The following is a 19,116-nucleotide window of genomic DNA, read 5'->3' as shown; positions in this document are numbered from 1 at the left end:
GTGCTTTTCACACGGCTGCTGCCACCACCCTGGTCTGAGCCACCATCATCTCTCACCTGGACTGCTGGTCTCCCCATGTCTGCCATTGCTACCCTAAAGGTCTCCTCAGCATGTGTTAAATCATGACACTTCTCTGCTCAAAAACCTGCGCTGGCTCCTCATCTCACTCAGTAAAATCCAACGCCCTTATAATGCCCGCAGAGCCCTCCATGATCTGCCCTCCTCTTACCTCTTTGCCTTTATCCCTGGCGTACTCCCCCAACTCCAGCCACCCTGACCTCCTGAGATTCTCAAGCAATCCTAGGCATGTCCTTGCTTTGGGCTTTGCACTAGCCCACGTCGGTGCCCCGGGGTGTTTCTGCAGACCCGTGGAGCTGCCTCCCACACCTCATCCAAGCCTTTGCTCAGATGTCACTTTCTCCAGAAGTAGGGCCCACCCACTCTGACCATTCTGCTTTAGAGTGCCTCTGGCACTCCTGAACCCCTTAGCTTTATCATCTTTTTATTTCTGTAGCATTTACTACCTTTTGACATGCTCTATAATTTGCCTGTTTATGTTGTTTACTGTTTGTCTCCACCTGCTGAGATGTAAACTCCATAGGAACGCTGTTCTTTTGTTCGGTTTGTCAGTGTGTTCCATGAGCCTAGAACAGGACCCGGCCCAATAAAGCATTGATAAAAATAGAGACTGTCAGGGAGGAGGAAGGACCGGCAGCGTCAGGCCCAGGAGGATAGGAACTGAGGGCTGTTCCCTGAGTCCTGACCCTGGGGGCCCCCTTCTCTCTTGTCAGGGAACCCATTGGAGAGTCTGCACTCTTGTGCATCTTGGGGAAGTTGTGGGCTGTGGGAGCCTTGAGGTTTCTATTTGTGAAAGGGCAGAAGTTCAGTCATCCTAGCGTCTTACTGCCTTTCTCCAGCCAGCTTGGGAGGCCAGCCTCCAAGTCAGCACTTGGGTGTACTCAGGCCAGTGTTCGTGAAGCCAGCGCCATCCTACAAAATGCAGACAGCTCAGCAAGAGGGTACCTGATGGCATGGGGCCAAGAGCCTCGTGTCTGCATGTAACATGATAGAACCATACTCTGTAGCAAGCCCCTTTTACAACTTGAGTGACATTGCCAGTTTTAAATTTACTTAAGCAGTTATCTAAGAGGTTTATTTGTTGGGCTCATTCTTCCTTTAACCAGAAACCAGTCATTTTCTTTACTGTCACAGTAGCTTTTCAAAACATTCAGTACCTGGTTTACAGATGAGAGAATGTTGAAATCATTTGCAGTTACAAGATCACTGTGGGTTTTTCTCTCCTAATACTTTTAAGAAAGTCATTGGCAGTCCAGCCCTGGTGGCCTAGTGGTTAAGTTTGGTGCACTCTGCTTCAGTGGCCCAGGTTCAGTTCCTGGGCACAGACCTACACCACTCGTCTATCAGTGGCCATGCTGTAGCAGTGGCTCACGTACAAAAAGAGGAAAATTGGCAAAAAATGTTAGCTCAGGCTGAAACTTCCTCAGCAAAAAAAAAAAAAGAAAAAGAAAGTCATTGGCTTGGGTTTGATCTTTTTATTTTATAAAAAATGGGTATTTACTTTATAAAAATATAATTGAATATATACTGTTACACAAATTTATTTCTTCTATGTTTACCTCCACTTTACCAAAAGCTAATTGTTACTTTAATAATTAACTTTTCTCATTTTTTCAGACTTTACCAGTAAATGTTTGCTGATTTGTTTAAACAGCATGGTTGATATTTGTCATAAATATCTTAGAATTATTTTTCTTACTTAGGATAAGCTATGATGGGCCATTCTGGTAAAGGTCCAGTGGGAGGTCCGGGCTCTCTCCCAGCACCTTACAGGGACAATACAGTGCAGAGCTCAAGTCAGGTAGCTCAGCTTATCAAAGTCTTCTCATACTTTGATTCCTATGACCAGGACGTGGTTATGATGACTTACCAGAAAGGAGCCTGGAGTTGGTCTTTGGGGGACTGTTTCTCTGCCTGGCCTGAGCTGTGGATGACAGTGGTGCTGATTCTGGGGGCTGGGATAATAACTCCCTACTTTCCTTTCTCACAGTTGTTTCCTCTCTTTGCTCCTGGTGGCTGCTGTGGTTTGGAAGATCAAACAAAGTTGTTGGGCCTCCAGGCGTAGAGAGGTAAGCTTCAGTGGATGAAGACTGATGAATCCCTGTAAGAGCTTCTTTCCTTTCTATTTCTCTTAAGCAAGTCAGTGTTAGCTATTTAGTGATAATTGGTAGACATATGCACAGTGAGAATAATACTGCCCTTTCTGCAGAATATGGCCAGTAGACTTCCATTAGTGCTTCTAAAGTGTAATTAATTCTGCACCACATGGTTTTAACTTTCTAAAGGGAAACTCTAGTATTGACTCATAGATGCTAATTTTATCCTTCCTGCCAGAACCTGGTCCTCAGCTTAGGCTGGAGACCTGAGGGCTCAGTAGTTAGGCATTCACAAGAGCCTTTCATGAGAATAAGAGTTGAAACCAGCCATTTAAACATCTTGAAAATTTCTCGTTTTTCAAGGAAAGATAAATGTGTGTCTGTTTTTGCTTGAGTTTTATTTTTTAATTGGTCTCGATTTGTTTCCAGAGCTCCATTTCAAAAGTAATATTAATACGTCAAGTAGATATTTACAATTGACAAACCTTGGTTAAAAGCTAAACTTGGGTAAAAATCACAACATAACAACTTTGTTTATTGCAACTTTTGCTTGTTATTACTTTGCCTTTTAGTCGTCATGTCTGTTTCATGGTTGCTAATAGAAATGCACAAAGATCTAGACTTACATGCAGTCCTTGGTTTTCTCTATCAACTTATGCCTTTTTCTATATAAAATTGATCTATGGACAAGATTTAGAAGAGAAAAGGAATATCTAAAATCAAAACTCACAAGCACTCAGCACTTTTCACAGAACATAGTGTCTGTAATGGAGTTAAGATAGACTCCAGGATATGGGCCTCTTCCTTGGGGCCATGACACCTTTTCTGACCCAGGTAAAGGGGATGTTATCATAGAGGTAATGTTGCATCCTCTTTGTTATTATTTTAAAAATTCGGGGGATAGCATATTCAAATATATTTTATCAGTGGCTAAAACATAGAACCTAAATTTTTAGTAGTGACCAAGTAATCATTTAGTCATTTATTGAAATTCAACACCATTCCTAATTTAATAACAAACTCTTAGTAAACTCAAAAATAATACCTCCTTAACACTATGAAGAACAACTAGATAACCAGCATCACTTGTGATGAGAAAACACTAGAGGATGTACCAATAAAATCCAGACAAGTCAGGGCTGGCCCCGTGGCCTAGTGGTTAAGTTTGGTGCACTCAGTTTTGGCAGCCCAGATTCACGAGTTTGGATCCCAGGCGTAGACCTAAAGCACTTGTCAGCCATGCTGTGACCGCAACCCACATATGAAATAGAGGAAGATTAGCACAGATGTTAGCTCAGGGCTAATCTTCCTTAAGCAAAAAAAAGGGGAAGATTGGCAACAGATGTTAGGTCAGAGCTAATCTTCCTCAGCAAAAAAAAAAAGAAAGAAAGAAATCCAGACAAGTCAGTTGTAACAAGAGCTGACGTGAGCATCTCTAAATTCCAGGCACTGTTCTAACCGTTTTTGTATACATTAACTGTTTTAATCCTCACAACAACCCTATGAAAGAGTTACTGACACTAGCCCTGTTTTACATGTGAAGGAACTGAGGTTCAGAGTGGCAATGTTATTTACCCATCATCACACAGTTACTAAGAAGCTCAACTGGCCATTACACTTGGGACTTCTCCCATTTCAGGCCGTGTTCCTAATCATCATGTAGTCCCCGTGGTCAGTTTTGTTCTGTATTCTAGACTGTGTACTAAGAGAAAGAGAAATAGACGTTTTGTTACCATTGAAAAGGAGATGTTATTATTTTCAGATAAAGTTAGTGAAACACGATATAGTAGAGATTTACCTGCATAAAAATTAATACTTAAGTATTTAAAAAATAAATAAATGAATAACACAGAAGACAACCAACTGGAAATTATTTGCAACACACATGAAAGAAAATAGGGAGGAAGTGAATATCTTGTAGAAAAAAGCTTTAAAAAAAAGTATGTTTATTACGCAGTTGATCAGCCCGTAAACCAAGCTTTTACCCTCGTGAATTAGAAATTCTCTGTAACTGTGACCCTAAACATTTGTAAATGTAGCATTTCTAAAATGTTAGTCATGATTTATTCCCTCTCAGAAGTTCGGAAGGAATGATTTGATTTTATTTATAACAAAAATAATAGCAGCTGACACACTTCAGTCCTTGCTGTGTACCAGGCCCTGTTTTAAGTGTTTTTACTCACGTTATCTCCGGCACTCTTCATAAAGGAGCTGGAATGGGAACTGAAGTGGGTAGACACTCTCTTACTGTGACTCCAGCACTTAGAATAGCACAGAACCCAGAGTCGGGTTGCTGCGTATATTTGTTGAGTAAATGGACCAACAACTTTAGGAGATGTAGGAATTTTATTATTGTTATTTTAAAGAAAATGTTTAACATAAAAACGCCCTTCTGAAACAGAGCCATGATGTATCCATCCCAAGATTCTGGCTCCTACAGTAGTTCCAAGGGAGTGGTTTGAAGTGAGGCCTGGTTGTCGTCTGCGGCATGACCTCACAGCTTCAACCACATGCCCAGATCTCTGATATCCTCAGTGATATCTCATTGACCACCCACTATGTGCTAGGCACTGTGCTGGTTAAAGTACCTCATTTGATCCTACTGATACCCTTATGGGATTAAAAGCCCATTTCAGAGAGAAGAGAATTGAAGCCCAGAGACTCTAAACACCTGTTTTAAGCTCACACAGCTGGAGAGAATTGGAACAGGGAGTCACATCCAAACCTGCCTAATCCAGAGCCCCTGCCTGTGCCTCTGCTTTGCAAAACTTCACGCTTGTGTATGTTTTTAGCTTGTACCCCCTCTTTGAATAAAGAGCTCTTTCAGTTTCTTTCTATTCTGTAATGAGGGATGGGTTTTGGTTGCTGTGTAAATATTTGGTTCAAGTTTTAGCAGGAAGAAAGAAAACCTGGCTTTAATCTAGTAATAAAAATATGAGGAGATAGGGCTAGATCATTTATTTTATGTATTTATCAAGCAGGCATCATAGCATTATATCCATCAGTACTTTAGTATGAATCTCTAACACACAAGGACTTTTTCTTTAATAAAACGACAATACTGTCATCACATCTAACAAAATTCATTAAGTCATAATATTATCTAATACCTGGTCCATGTCCATTTTTCCCCAACTGTCTCAAAAATATCATTTTGGGAGCTGGCCCAGTGGCACAGCAGTTAAGTTTGCACATTCCACTTTGGCAGCCTGGGGTTTGCCAGTTCAGATTCCACATGCGGACCTACACACTACTTGTCAAGCCATGCTGTGACAGCCATCCCACATATAAAGTAGACAAAGATGGGCATGGATGTTAGCTCAGGGCCAGTCTTCCTCAGCAAAAAGAGGAGGATTGGTGTCAGATATTAGCTCAGGGCTAATCTTCCTCAAAAAGAAAAAAATCATCTTGGACTTGATTTGTTTGAGTCAGGAAGGATAATATATTTTTAATATGTAGTATTCTCTAATAAAATCTCCCCAGTACTCATTGCATTAATGCTTGCTGTGTTACTCATCAGCAACTTCTTCGAGAGATGCAGCAGATGGCCAGCCGTCCCTTTGCCTCTGTAAACGTTGCCTTGGAAACAGATGAAGAGCCTCCTGATCTTATTGGGGGGAGTATAAAGGTGAGAATGTGATTTAAAAGTTCCTATAACTTAACTTGTCAAAACTCATGCTTCTAAGTCTGGGAAACCAAAGAGAGTAAGAGCCTTATTCTCCCGCCTGTTGTTTTCCTCTCTCTCTTTGTAACAATAAGCCAGCACACTGAAGTTGCTAGGTATTCTTTTGCTTTCATTTTCCAGTCTTTAATTCATGTTGTTAAAGAGTCTCGTGTTCAAGGGGTTTTAAAATGTAAATTGTCTGATATTCTTGTGAGGATCCTGTGGCATAGTACTTTAAAACTTGTGTTTGAAAATAGCTAAATTGAAGCATTGTTCTTTATAATATTGTATGGGATTTTTTTTAAAGGGGCAAAATAATAATTTACTGCAAATTCTGTGGAAAATAAATATCTCTGACCCCCTCCCCCACTGCAAAATGATGAAGAAAGTGAAAAGACTTTCTCTTCTAACAAAATGGTGAAATATTTCAGATACTCTGGGGACAGCTGTATTTCTTGTATAAAACATTAAAGCATTACTGAGCTCACAGGAAGTAGGCACAATTTCCAGGGACCACTGTCCTTTCCCTCCTCCAAAAAAGAACAAACCATGAGCCAAAATCAGAACTTGAGTGATCTAAAGTGGTTCCAGATTGGTAATATACCACATCTCCTAGCTAAAGTAGATGCATATTCTCTCTGTAGGGAAAACATCCCCTATTCAACTCTCTAGGATTCCCACAGATGATGATTAAGCAACAGAGATCATCAAGGACAAGAAGAGACAAGCCACTGTGAATAAGAGTTAGCAGAAACAACAGATGGTAGATTTAGACAGGACTTAAGTGTTAGAATTGACATCTAAAGAATATAATATAGTTATCTATGAAATTTTTAAAGAAATAAAAGACAAAATCGTAATGATGAGGAAGCCATGACAGTCAAGAATGACCAAGCAGATCTGAAAAAGAACAAAATGGAACTGTTACAAATTGAAAATATAGTAGTTTAAAATTTTAAAATAACTTAGTTTGCATGTTAAACAGCACATCAGACACAAGTGAGGAGAGAACTTTTGAACTGGAAGATGAATCTGAAGAAATTAAACAGAATGCAGAACAGAGAGACAAGGAGATGGAAAATATGACATAATAAAAATATGGAGGATAGAATGAGAAGACCTAACATATGTGCTGTTGGAGTCCAAGAACAAATGAATGGAGGAGAGGCAATATTCAAAGAGATAGTAGCTGAGAATTTTCCAAACTGATGGAAGACATGAATATACAGGTTCCAGAAGCAAAACATATCACAAACAGGATTAAGAAAGAAAGCAGAGGGAAGGCAGGAGTGAAAGAAAAGTATAGTTGGATTTATCATAGTGAAACTGTAGAACTCAAAGAGCATCTTAAAATCAGCCAGAGCAAAAAAAGATCACTACAATGTGGAGAAATTGGAACCCTTGTGCACTGTTAGTGGGAATGTAAAAATGATGCAGCCTCTGTGGAAAACAGTATTGCTCTTCCTCAAAAAAATAAAAACAGAATTACCGTATGACCCAGCAATTCCACTTCTGGGTCTATACAGAAAAGAATTAAAAGCAGAGTCTCAGAGATACATTTGCACACCCCTGTTCATAGCAGCATTATTCACAGTAGCTGAAAGGTGAAAGCACCCCAAGTGTCCACTGATGAATGAATGGATAAACAAAATGTGGTGTATACATATAGTGGAATATTCTCAGCCTTAAAAAGGAAGGAAATTCTGGTAAGTGCTGCAGCATAGATGAACCTTGAGGACATTATGCTAAGTGAAAAAAACCAGTCACAAAAAAACAAAGGCTGTGATTCTGCTTATATGAGGTACCCCAAGTAGTCAAATTCATAGAGACAGAAAGTAGAAGGGTAGTTACCAGGAGCTGGGGGGAGGAGGGATGGGGAGTTAGTGTTTAATGGGTATAGAGTTTCAGTTTTGCAAGATGAAAAGAGTTCTGGAGATAGATCCTGGTGATGGTTGCACAACAATGTGAATGTATTTAATACCACTGAGCTGTGCGTCTAAAAATGGTTAAGATGGTAAATTTTATGTTACGTGTATGTTACCACGTTAAAAAATAACTGAAAAAAAGGAAAAAATCACCTACAAAGGAATGACAAAGTGATAGCTGACTTCTCATTAGTAACACCAGAAGCAAGTGGAAGAATGTCTTCAAAGTGCTGACAGACAAGAACTGCCAACCTAAAATATTGTGCCCAGTAACCACCTTCCAAGAACAAGGATTAGAGAAAGATATCTTCAGATTAGAGGAAATACGGAAAGTTTGCCACCAACAGACCCGTACAAAAGAAATGTCTAAAGGATGTGCTAGAAAGAAAATTACCCCAGGAGGATCGACTGAGGTATAAGAAGGAATAGTGAGTAGATAAAATGGAAAACATGGATAAATCTAAGCAAGCATTGTCCTGATAAGATAGTAATCATCTGTGGGATTAAAAAGAATAGACAAACCTTAGAATTCTGAACAGCACCATATGTCTATGTCAGCAGCATACGACACAATTGGTTACTCCTTGAAACACTTTCTTGACTTTCCTTTTAAGACACCACCCACTCAGCTTTGGCTGTTCTTGCTCAGTGTTCTTTATTCAACCCTCTTCATCTCCCCAACATTGTTTAACAGTGGGACCCATCAGGCTTGGTCTTTAGACCTCTTCTCATGTCTTTTACACCTACTCTTTTGGTGGTTTTCTTCCTCTGTTCAGGCTGCTGTAACAAAATACCAGAGCCTGGGTGGTTTATAAACAATGGAAATGTCTCAGTACTGCAGGCTGGAAAGTCCAAGAACAGGGTGCTGGCAGATTCAATATCTGGTGAGGGTCTGCTTTCTGGATCATAGATGGCACCTTCTAGGTGTAACCTTATGTGGTGGGAGTGGGGAGGGAGCTCTCTGGGGTTTCTATTCTAAAGGCGCTAATCCCATTCATGAGGGCTCTGCCCTCCTGACCTAATCACCTTCCAAAGGCCCCAACTCCAGATACCATCATATGAGACGTTAAGATTTAACATAGGAATTTTGAGAGGACACAAACATTCAGACCAAAGCAGTGATCTGTTCCATCATGGATTTAAACACCATGATCTCTCCCTCAGACCTCTGCTGAGAGCCTCGAACTCATATATCTAGTTGCTTACTCATTGTCCCCACTTGGATGTCTTAACAGGCATCTTAAATTTAGCAGTCCAAAACTGAGCTCTAGACTTTATTCCCTACACCTGCTCCTCTGGCATTTCTTCTCCAATTCAGTACATAATCACCTCCAGCATCCTAGCTGCTCAGGCCAAAATCATGGAATCATCCTTGCTGTCATTCTCATTGGATAGCCTGCACACCATCTCCACCACTGTGACCACCTTGATCTAGGCGGCCATTATCTCTCACCAGGATTATTGCAGTTGCATCATAACTGGTTTCCCCAATTCTGCCATTTCACCCACCCAGTCGTTTCTCTGTGCCACAACCAGAGTGGTTCTGGAAATGATTTTCTTCAACCAAATTGAAGAAATTGATTACGTGTTTGGGGGTATGGTAGGCAGAATTCTAAAGATGGCCCCCAAGATTCACATCTCATGGTTATTCAGTCAAACACTGCTGTAGGTACTGCTATGAGAGGATTTTGCAGAAGTAATGCAGTCCCGTGGTAGTTGACCTTAACATACGAGGAAGTTTTCTCTGGCTGGTGACACAAGAGGAAACATGAGAAGGACTTGATGCACCATCGCTGGTTTGAAGATGGAGAGGCAGTGTCAGGAGGAATGCAAGTGGCTTCTCTAAGAGAAGAGAGTAGCCCTTGGCTTACTACCAGCAAAGAAATGGGGACCTCAGACCTATAGCCGCAAAGAACTGGATTCTGCCAACAACCTGAATGAGTTTTGAAGCAGATTCTTCCCCAGCGCCTCCGGATAAGAGTGGAGCCCAGCTGATAACTTGATTTTAGCCCTGTGAAGATAAGAGCTGAGACCCTTGAGACCTTTGTGAGGTAAGAGCTGAGAATTTTCCAGAACTGATGGAAGACATGAATAGAGCTACATCACTAGGCAGAGAGAAGCCTACAGAGCTCCTGGACTTTTGACCTACAAAACTGAGGTGATAAATGTTTTAAGCAACTGAGTCTGTGATAATTTGTTACACAACAAAAGAAACTAATACAGAGGGCATCTTTAAAATCACATCTAGGGGCCGGCCCCGTGGCTGAGTGGTTGAGTTCGCACGCTCCACTTCAGTGGCCCAGGGTTTCACTAGTTCGAATCCTGGGCACGGACATGGCATCCCACATGCCACAACTGGAAGGACCCACAACTGAAAATACACAACTATGTACTGGGGGGCTTTGGGAGAAAAAGGAAAAAGAAAAATCACATCTAAAGGCTATAGCATTAAAGCTTGAGAAACACTGCTTTAAGTAATTCTTTGTTTTCTTCCACCAGACTGTTCCTAAACCCATTGCCCTGGAGCCGTGTTTTGGCAACAAAGCCGCTGTCCTCTCTGTGTTTGTGAGGCTCCCTCGCGGCCTCGGTGGAATCCCTCCTCCCGGGCAGTCAGGTGAGTAGATGAGGGTCAGTGACAAGCACGGTTTGCGTTTTAGATGTGTACCAGATCTTTCCCTGTCATGGAGAACTTGGGTATAGGGGTGATATTGAATAGTGTCTGTTCATGTCCTTGTTAGGGTTTGGTGAGATGATCCCCTTGTCACTGATACTCCCTAACCTGTCTTTCCTGAGGCCACCATTCGTTCCCAGGAGAAGGTCCCCTGAGCTGTCCTCACTGCACCAGCTTCCTCAGCCTCCCAGTGGCATTGATGCTTCCGACCACACCTTCCTTTGTGGCCAGTGTTTCTGCTTCCCTCTAGCTCTGCTGCTCCTTTCCCGTCTCCTTTTTTTGCCCCTGAATGTAGGCTTTCCTCTCTCTTCACTCCATACGCTCCTCCTCAGTCATCTTACATACTCTCGTGACTTCTAGCCAGCTCCTCCAAGCTGGTGATTCTCAAAGTGGTATTTCTAGCACTACTGCATTTCTTTTGCTTTTTCACTCTATTTTAAATATAAGGCATAAACGGCAATTATAACAGCTTAAAGGAAGTTTTTGAAAATTTACTCACACTTCTACCATCCAACACCTACCAATTTTCACTGTTCTGTTTCCTTTCCAGCCCTCACCAGCAATTTAGTTGAAATGATTGTACAAATCTAATTTTTATTTATTTTTCATACAACTATCATAAACATTTTTACAGCTTACTACATAATATTTTGCCAATGTCTTTTACACTATTCTATTAAATACGTGAATCATAGTTTAGATAAACATCTTTTTGTTGAACATGAAGGAAAGATGGAATACAGTTTTGGAAGTATGTTGATTAATCATTGAGTATTGGGGGAAATGCCTCAGACAATATGAACGTTTTAGACAACTTTCAGTTGAGACGATTCGGGGGGTCAGGGTTGCTTAGCCAAAGAAAACCTCGTAACTATGAGGAAAAGGTGTCCCAGAATGCTCGCCCAGGCCCTGAGGTCCACAGCCCGCTGAATGCAGCCCTCAGACCCAGAAAAGCCTCCGGCTCAGCTTTGAAATGGTTTGGGGCTGTGGTGTCTTCGTGAGGGAGGTTGTTGGGTGTGGCCAGACCAGGACGTATTGTCCTCATTTCACAGGAGAACTGCTTGATTTGCCGTCACCTAGGGATTCCTGTGAGTTGAGCCCCTAGCTCAGCCTTGTCCGTGTTGAGGGCAGGATGACCATGGCTTGATGCTCTGGGGCAGTGTCTCCTGCCACCACCCAGCTCAGCAAACATTGGCCGGTGCACCCTGACAGCAAGGCGCTGGCTAGGGTGTGGAGGTGACAGCCTTGCAACACTGTGGCCTTTCCTGCTCCAACCTTTGACTGATGTGCCCCACCCGCCTCAACTCCTGGGGAAGGTCTGCTCATTGCCTGAGACCCACCCCAAGAGTGGGGCCATCTCTGCCATCCCTTCTGTACCCCCCCATTTTAGATGGTGCCCTTTCTGGACTCCCAAAGCACTTGGCTCTGCCTTTGCTTTAACAGTTGTCACTGGTGTAGATTCCCCACTGCGTGCCAGGTACTAAACCTGGCACTTAAAAGCCCCCCACCTTCCCCCATTTTAGAGGCTCAGCAAGGTGGAGTAACAAGCTCTGCTTACACAGCTCCTGTGGGCCTCAGCAGGGCTCTGAGCCTGGACTGGCCATTCCCAGGCTTTAGGAATCCGGCTCCCCCAGAGCTGTGCCTGCCTTAATGAACATTAGATTAGCTGGTTACCAACACAAAAAGGAGAGTGGAACCACCAGTCCCTAATGTAAAAGTGGTAGAGGTGGTGGGGTGATAAGCCAGTACCGTTCTAAGACTTATATCCACTCACTCGTCGACTCCTTACATAAACCCTGTGCTATTATTATCCTCATTTTACAAATGAGGAAACCAAACGTGGGGAGGTTAAAGAACCTTGCTTATTCCACAGGCTGGCCCCAGAGTCTGTCCTAACCTGTATCATGGTGTAGATATAAAAATAACTAGTGCTGAGTGGAATGAATCTGAATTTCATCGTAAAGAGTGCCGTTTTTTTTGGTACCTTTTGAAGGCAGGCAGGAGAAATTTAGTGCTTAGAGCATGTTTGCAGTGTTATTTATGTGCTCTCACCACCAGGGAGAGCATTTTGCTTCACTGATCTGCTGAAAAGCAAGCTACATCTTTTGTGTAAAAAGTGGAGAAAGGAGGACAACATGTATTTGTATTTTCATAAATAAACCCTGAAAGAATATCTACAAGCTAATGAAAGCAGTTACTCGAATGGAGGGGAAAGGTGGCGGGAGGCACAGAGTAGAAGTAAGGCTTTTCCCTGTATACTTTCTTTCTTTCTGTATTGCACTCTGGGAATGTAAAAAGAAAATTTTAAGATTATTTTTAAACAAAAGCAAGCGCTCTTTAACGTGTGTTCCCTCTGTGGGTTCTCCCAAGGTCTCGCAGTGGCCAGCGCCCTGGTGGACATTTCTCAGCAGATGCCAATAGTATACAAAGAGAAATCAGGAGCGGTGAGAAACCGGAAGCAGCAGCCCCCTGCACAGCCTGGGACCTGCATTTGACGCTGGACCAGGAGCTCTCCGTGAGCGAGGGGTGTCATGCCAGAGCCGTCTGCAGGGAGGGAGCAGGCAGGGGGGCTCTGCGGAGCGGGGCAGAAGACTGGAAACCCTCGAAGCATCTGACTCATCTGCATGTTCACAAGCTTTCTTTTGACGGTTTCTCCCATCTGTGCTCCAGCATCTAACCTTTTACTTTTGCATAGGAAATAATTGATTTAATTACAGGTCCGGGGTGATCCAGTTGTTGCTGGAGGAGGCCAGTGTAGAGCCAGTGAGAGAGCAAGGAAGGACACTCAGGTTCACTTGTGGAAAACTGTTCTCGGGAATGTCTCAACTGTGCAAAAAACAAAAGATGTAGTGTTTACAAGTAGACATCTGTCATCAGTCGTTCTTGAACATCATCTTTTAAAAACTAGTCAGATGAATTAACTTGTTTTCATCTGAAGCCTGCTATCTTTTTAAAAAGATGTGCTATTTATTCTTGCACGATTTAGGCAGATCTCTCTCTTCCAGGGAGTAGCTTTTTTCTAGTTGAGAACTAATAATGGTCCATCTCTTTTGAATCATATCAAACTAAGATAGAAGGGGGCTATTTTAAATGTCGAGGTCAGCACTGTTACTTAGAATGTAAACTGATGTAATAGATAGTTTTCTATAGCAACTTGATTAATTTAGTCTTAATCCATTTGAAATTCTTCTCTTTCTCTTTCTCTCTCTCTGTCTCTCTCTCTCACACACACACATACACTAAGTGCCTAGACTTTAAATAGATCTAGCAATTGGAAAGTTAGTAAGCCTAAGTTTTTACATAATTGCATTCCTACATTCTTATAAAATTTAAATAGCTACCATTGGCAATCTGCTCTTTTTCTAAAATCTGATTTGCAGCCAGGAAAGAATTTTCTCACCCCAAGGAATATTTAAGCAAGCAGCAGGGACTGTGAGGAAAGCAGCAATGAACTAACTGTGAAAGCTCCTGTTTTTATTGTTGTCACAAAGGACCATAATCAGGCATGGTCCCTGTGTGCCTCCCTGTCCCCTGCCCCCAGGTCACTCTAGGCGTGATGTCACTTCAGCCCTCCTGGCCTCCTGCTGCCAGGGCACCACAGAGGAAAGGACTCACTCATGTTATATGTCTCCTTTGAGCAGAAAAGAGCATGACAGCACTTAGGACCCTGGGATCAAAGAGTGACTCTTCGTTCCTGTGGGCTGCTCTGAGCAAGTGCACCACTCTCAGGCTGCAGGTGGAATCACACACCAGGAGAGGGACAGTCTCCCAGTGCGTGAAGAAGGACCTGGAGCTGTTTGCTCTGTCTCCCCCAGGAGAGGCTCGGCTCTCCCTGTCTTCCTCCCAGACTCAGGTGGTGGCTGTGGGGAGGGCAGTGAACGCTGATAAAGATGAAAAGCACATGGAAAAAATGGACGAGGAGGGAAATGATGCCAAATGGAAAGTGACCAAATGTAGGGGAGGTAGAGCGGTCCATGCCCTTCGCCCCCAGGGCACTGCCTGGATGTGTGTTGTCCCCGCCTATGGTGCTCTGTCTTCTGGCATTATGCAGCAGCCTCCCAAGATCTCTCTTCTGCTTCAAAACCTGGGGTTCTCTGGCATTACCCTATTGGGATGGACCTCTAAACAACTCAAGTTTGTGAAATTGGAGAAATTAACACTCAAAAGAACAAAGACTGTGGCATTTCACCTTTAAATGAAGTGCCTAGAGAGGGAGTACTGTCTCTTCCCCAACACTAACCCCACTCCCATGAAGAATTGCCTGGAAAGATGTTTTCAAGGAAGTTGAACCATTAAACTCTGATGCACAAAACACCTCTACTTTGAGACTCGCCTCTCAAAAAGCTGCTTTTTCACGTCACTGATAAAGAGGAGACAGTTCTAGAAAAGACCTGTCCTCTTACTAACTCCCTACGTCCCTGCTCCAGATCACGGCACCCACAGAGAGCCTGCCATGGACTGGCCCTTCACCCCTGTAATTACCATGAGGCTTCTTGGCAGAGAAAGAGGGAGGCCACTGGAGAGGGTTCTCCCACAAGGGAAACCCTTGTTTGTTCAAAGGACCAATGTTTCCTTGGCCAAAGAAGTCTCTTCCCCCTGGTAGTCCCATGCCTTGAAATAACATGTCCTGTGTCCCTTAGCCATCTGATTCTTTTTTTTTTTTTTTCCTAAAAGATAATGTTTATTTTTAAAAATGAAGGAAGGAAGAACAAGTGAAGTTTAATTCTGCTCCAGCAGTGGAGAAACAGCTGAATCCACCTGCTTCTCCTTTGCAGCCAGTAGCAGCAAACCACTTCCTCCAGGCTCAGGCCAGAGGAAGGGACGACGGGAGAAAGAAGCACTCAGCTTAGAGCCAGTTACCAGGAGGTAGTCACCTGGAACTTGAGAGAAATGCCTGCGTGTCACGGGAGAGCCTGTATATAGATTAAAGTAGTCATGAAAACATTGATATTGCACTTGTACATAACTATACAGTAGTGTCTGGAATATTCAGACATTCGGAGTGTACATAAAACAGAAAAATATCTTAATGTATTTTTATTAAATGTAACGGTGTCTGAGTTTCGCTTAACATGTTTTTGTGCCATATGCTGGATATCCAAGTTTGGAGAAGTCCTCTCGTTAGTCTGTGATACATTGATAACAAAGCGAGGAAAGGCATTCCCATTGTGCTGATGTGTTCAAACATCTGGTACCAATTGGATAACTCTTAAAACAGGAATCGTCTGTCAGTACACATATGAAAAACCAGGCAGTGAATCCATTTAAACAGTAGGATGTGAGGAGACTCGAAGGCAGCAGGAATCTCTCTGTCTCTGTTTTTGGCTCTGCAAGTGCATCGTGAATCTTTCTGTCAGCCTCTTGATGCCGTGAGTGGCCAGGGAAGACCAATGTCGTCCTGAGAAATGTTTCTCTTAGTCTCTAAGTTCAAAGACTATACCTGTGGAAATCAGATTTTCCAAAAAGGGGTTTTCCAGGCTGCATTTTGTTGTGGTTTTGTCTAAATTTTTAACAACCATTTCCCAGGACCATAGTTTATTATACTGAAAACCAGGGGTAGTAGGGGTGGGGTGGCTAGTTCCTTGATAAATAGCTCCTGTTTCCCCATGGAGAACTGCGCCACACCCTGGCCTCCTATCCACCTCCTACCCACTCCCCACACACAGTTTGGGGAGACGTCTGTGCTTCCCTGTGAGGATCACCTCTAAAAGGTGGAAGGAAGTATGGAGAGACGGCAACCCATACTCCCCTGAGCTAACCCAGAGGGAGAGCAGCCCTAGACAAAAAACTGTCAGCAGAAGGAAAATACCGGAATATCTGTGGATAAGGCCTAAGGTGCAAGATTGGAGATGCACCAAGAAATCTGGGGCAAATGAGAAGACCAGAGCACAATCGGTAGAAAAAAGGCATTTTACCTTTCAGTGCAGCTCTTGCTCCTTCAACTTACTGGAGTGTATTTCAGTATCTCAGTATTTCAGTACACTCCATTAAGGGGACAGGGGTGATTCACTTCCTGGGGTGGTGGCATTGTTCTCATGAACACCTTTGACCCTTCAGTTTCACTCACTCATCCATTCGTTCAACAAATACTAAGCACTTACTAACGACCTAAGTTAGTACTCAGGCAGTGACCAAGATGAAAAAGAAGCTCTTCAGAATTATGGCAAAATTCAGCTACCCAAGCCCCTCATCCCAGGAGATCTTTGCTGGTGGTTTTCTGTGAGAATTGGCCATCCTAAGAACAGACCCAGGAAGGCAGAGGGTTTGTCCTTGGGCCACGCACTGGCTCTCAGTCTGAAATGTTCGCCCAATTTACCAAACTCAGCTCAAACCATAAAAATCACTATGGTGGTTTGTAGATAGCCAGGCCCACGAAGAGGCTGTTCCCCGGAGTCGTTCAAACTCAGAAACACTCCTGCCGCGGGGAGGTGATGTGGAGTGGAGAGGAAGACTGGCGCCTTCTCTTTTAAAGGCAATAATGGAATCGACTTTCGTAACTGAGATTGTGCACAAAACATTCTAAACACTAGTGAAGCCTGTTTCGTTGACCTAATTCTGGCTCTGGAAATGTTTTTGTTTTATAGTTATTTACGGTTTTATTTTGGTTTGGATTCGAGCTTAGTTTGTTAATATGTATAATTTAGTATCTCTTGCACTCATGTAAATATGGAGTAAGTATTGTAAACTATTTCATTGCTGGGGACTGTGGGTGTTATACATACATTTAGGACTGCAATTTTTTCGTATTTTTTGTATTGTAAAATAACAGCTAATTTAAGCAGGAACAAGAGAATTAAGGGAGGTCTGTGCATTTTAAACACAAATGTGAAGAACTTGTATATAAACAAAAGTAAATACTATACTACAAACTTCCTTCTGAAATAAAAGTAGATCTGGTAAAAAAAAAAAAAAAGCAGGGGGGGTTTTCATTCTGAGTGTTTAATTTTGACTTTGTTTTGTTTCACTTATTTTTAAAATTTAGTCATTAGAACCTTAAGAAAAGGAAAAAAATGTTTAAAATGGTTATCAGTTTTCAGACTGCCTCAGGGAAGGTGAAGGAGAGAAGCCAGCAGGGCGGGCACCTCAGACACCTCTGGGAGAGGGGCTGGAGAGCCCTGCACAGCTTGTGAGCAGACTTCCCCAGGTCCCCGCTGAAGTCGGTGTTGCCCTTGAAACCACAGTGCTGGGGAAGGAAGCTGGTGTGCAGAGCAGCCCTGGCCTGGCACGGGGAAGGGCAGGGTGGAGCGCAGTCCATGCTGATGCCTGCCAGCTGCCCTTGCTCTTGCAGCTTCTCGTCCTCGTGTGCTCCTGCTCGTCTCTCTAGCTTTTCCGAACTGCTAATTCCCAGGTATGCTGGCAGGTTTAGTCCTCCAGGGCTACAGCCTTGTCCTTGGTCTTGAATTTTTGATGAAGTTATTTCCATTCACAAAGCCTTGTCTGCTCGCCTTCTTTGTGCATCTCCTGCCCTCAGAACACAGAGCAGTGTATTTCAGCACCCTGGTGTGGAGCACAAAAGGCCTAGAGGAACAAGACCAGTGTAATGGGAGTTGAGAACATTGGAGGAAACACAAGGAAGGGCAGCAGTTCATCTGGGGGAGGGAGGGGGAGGCTTTGGGCTGGGAGCCTGGGGGAGGCCAGCCCACCAGAGTTTGGGTCTGGGCTGGGGAGGGAAATGCTTTGACTGGTGGCTGCTGCCAGGTTGGAAGGGACCTTGAAACTGTTCTGGGAGGGCTGTGGAAGCCAACTATTTAGGATTGGATAAAAACGTGTGACTTGGTGATATTGTGGCAGAGCCAATGGTGTGTGTTCACCAAACTTGTCACATTTTGCTGCTGGACCCACAGGTCAACAACATTTCTCAGCCCCCTTGCAGTTCAGTTGGAGCCATAAACAGCTGTGGCCAAAGAAATGTTGGAAGAAGTGACAGACACGAGTTCTAAACTTGGCACATACCACACTCCCACGTGGGACTCCCTGGAGGTCAGGTGTTAAAGATGTTGGAGGGAACATGGGTCCCCGAGTCCCCCATTAGAGGTAAGCCACCTGATCAGTAAGAGCCGTGTGCTGGTCTTTGCATCACTGAAAAGCAAACTTTTACTCTACCAACCCACTGAGACTTGGGGCCTTATCACAACAGATAGCTTTTCTTACTCTAATACACAAATTTATACCTTGAAGTGCAACACAACAGTAACCAAAACCTAAAGTGTGTGGCATGGGCTTAGTTGGTGGCCAGGTGGCAGGTAATAAAGAAGCAGATGCAGCTAGCAGAACAGCTGGGGATCCTTGTCAGGTGGTGGCAGAACAGCTGGTATGGCTGTTATGTTCGATAATTTAGAAGGCAAAGTACATGTCTACTGAGTTTTTAGCTCACGGGGAAGAAGTTGAAAGAAAACAGAATGTGGTATGTATTGATTGTTATTGGCTACTCTTGGCAAGGCGTCACAAGACAAGAGTTGAGTTCCAGAAAGAATTGGCCAGTTTATAAGCAGAAGGGAAGGGGGTGGAGGATCCTGAAATCCAGCGTCTTGCAATGTTGGAAAAGCCAACTAGTCTTGCTTCTACTCTCCAAACAGTGAGAGGTGCTTGTGAGTAATAAGGACCCAGGGAGACTTAGAGACTCAGCTTTGAGGCAAGAATCAGATGGAGGGTGTGATCTTCCCACTTGAGCCTGGTAACCTC

The 19,116-nt window shown here is 43.3% G+C and overlaps 1 protein-coding gene across 2 annotated transcripts in view; it reads left to right on the top strand.

The window, feature by feature from the left end:
- Positions 1-17,360, top strand: part of ATRN (attractin) — a 177,323-nt gene extending 159,963 nt beyond the window's left edge. The window contains exons 26-29 of one of the 2 annotated variants that reach the window (XM_044748857.2): positions 2,069-2,147; positions 5,695-5,802; positions 10,263-10,377; positions 12,805-17,360. In XM_044748857.2, coding sequence (XP_044604792.2) covers positions 2,069-2,147; positions 5,695-5,802; positions 10,263-10,377; positions 12,805-12,929 — 427 coding nt within the window. In that variant the 3' untranslated portion in view covers positions 12,930-17,360. Of the gene's footprint in view, positions 1-2,068; positions 2,148-5,694; positions 5,803-10,262; positions 10,382-12,804 lie in introns of both variants that reach the window. The other variant, XM_070485645.1, reaches the window with a different exon arrangement.
- The last annotated feature ends 1,756 nt before the right edge of the window (positions 17,361-19,116 follow it).

The sequence above is a fragment of the Equus asinus genome, chromosome 15 (assembly GCF_041296235.1).
Source record: "Equus asinus isolate D_3611 breed Donkey chromosome 15, EquAss-T2T_v2, whole genome shotgun sequence".
NCBI lineage: Eukaryota > Metazoa > Chordata > Mammalia > Perissodactyla > Equidae > Equus > Equus asinus.
This window is presented reverse-complemented; position numbering and strand designations above follow the sequence as displayed.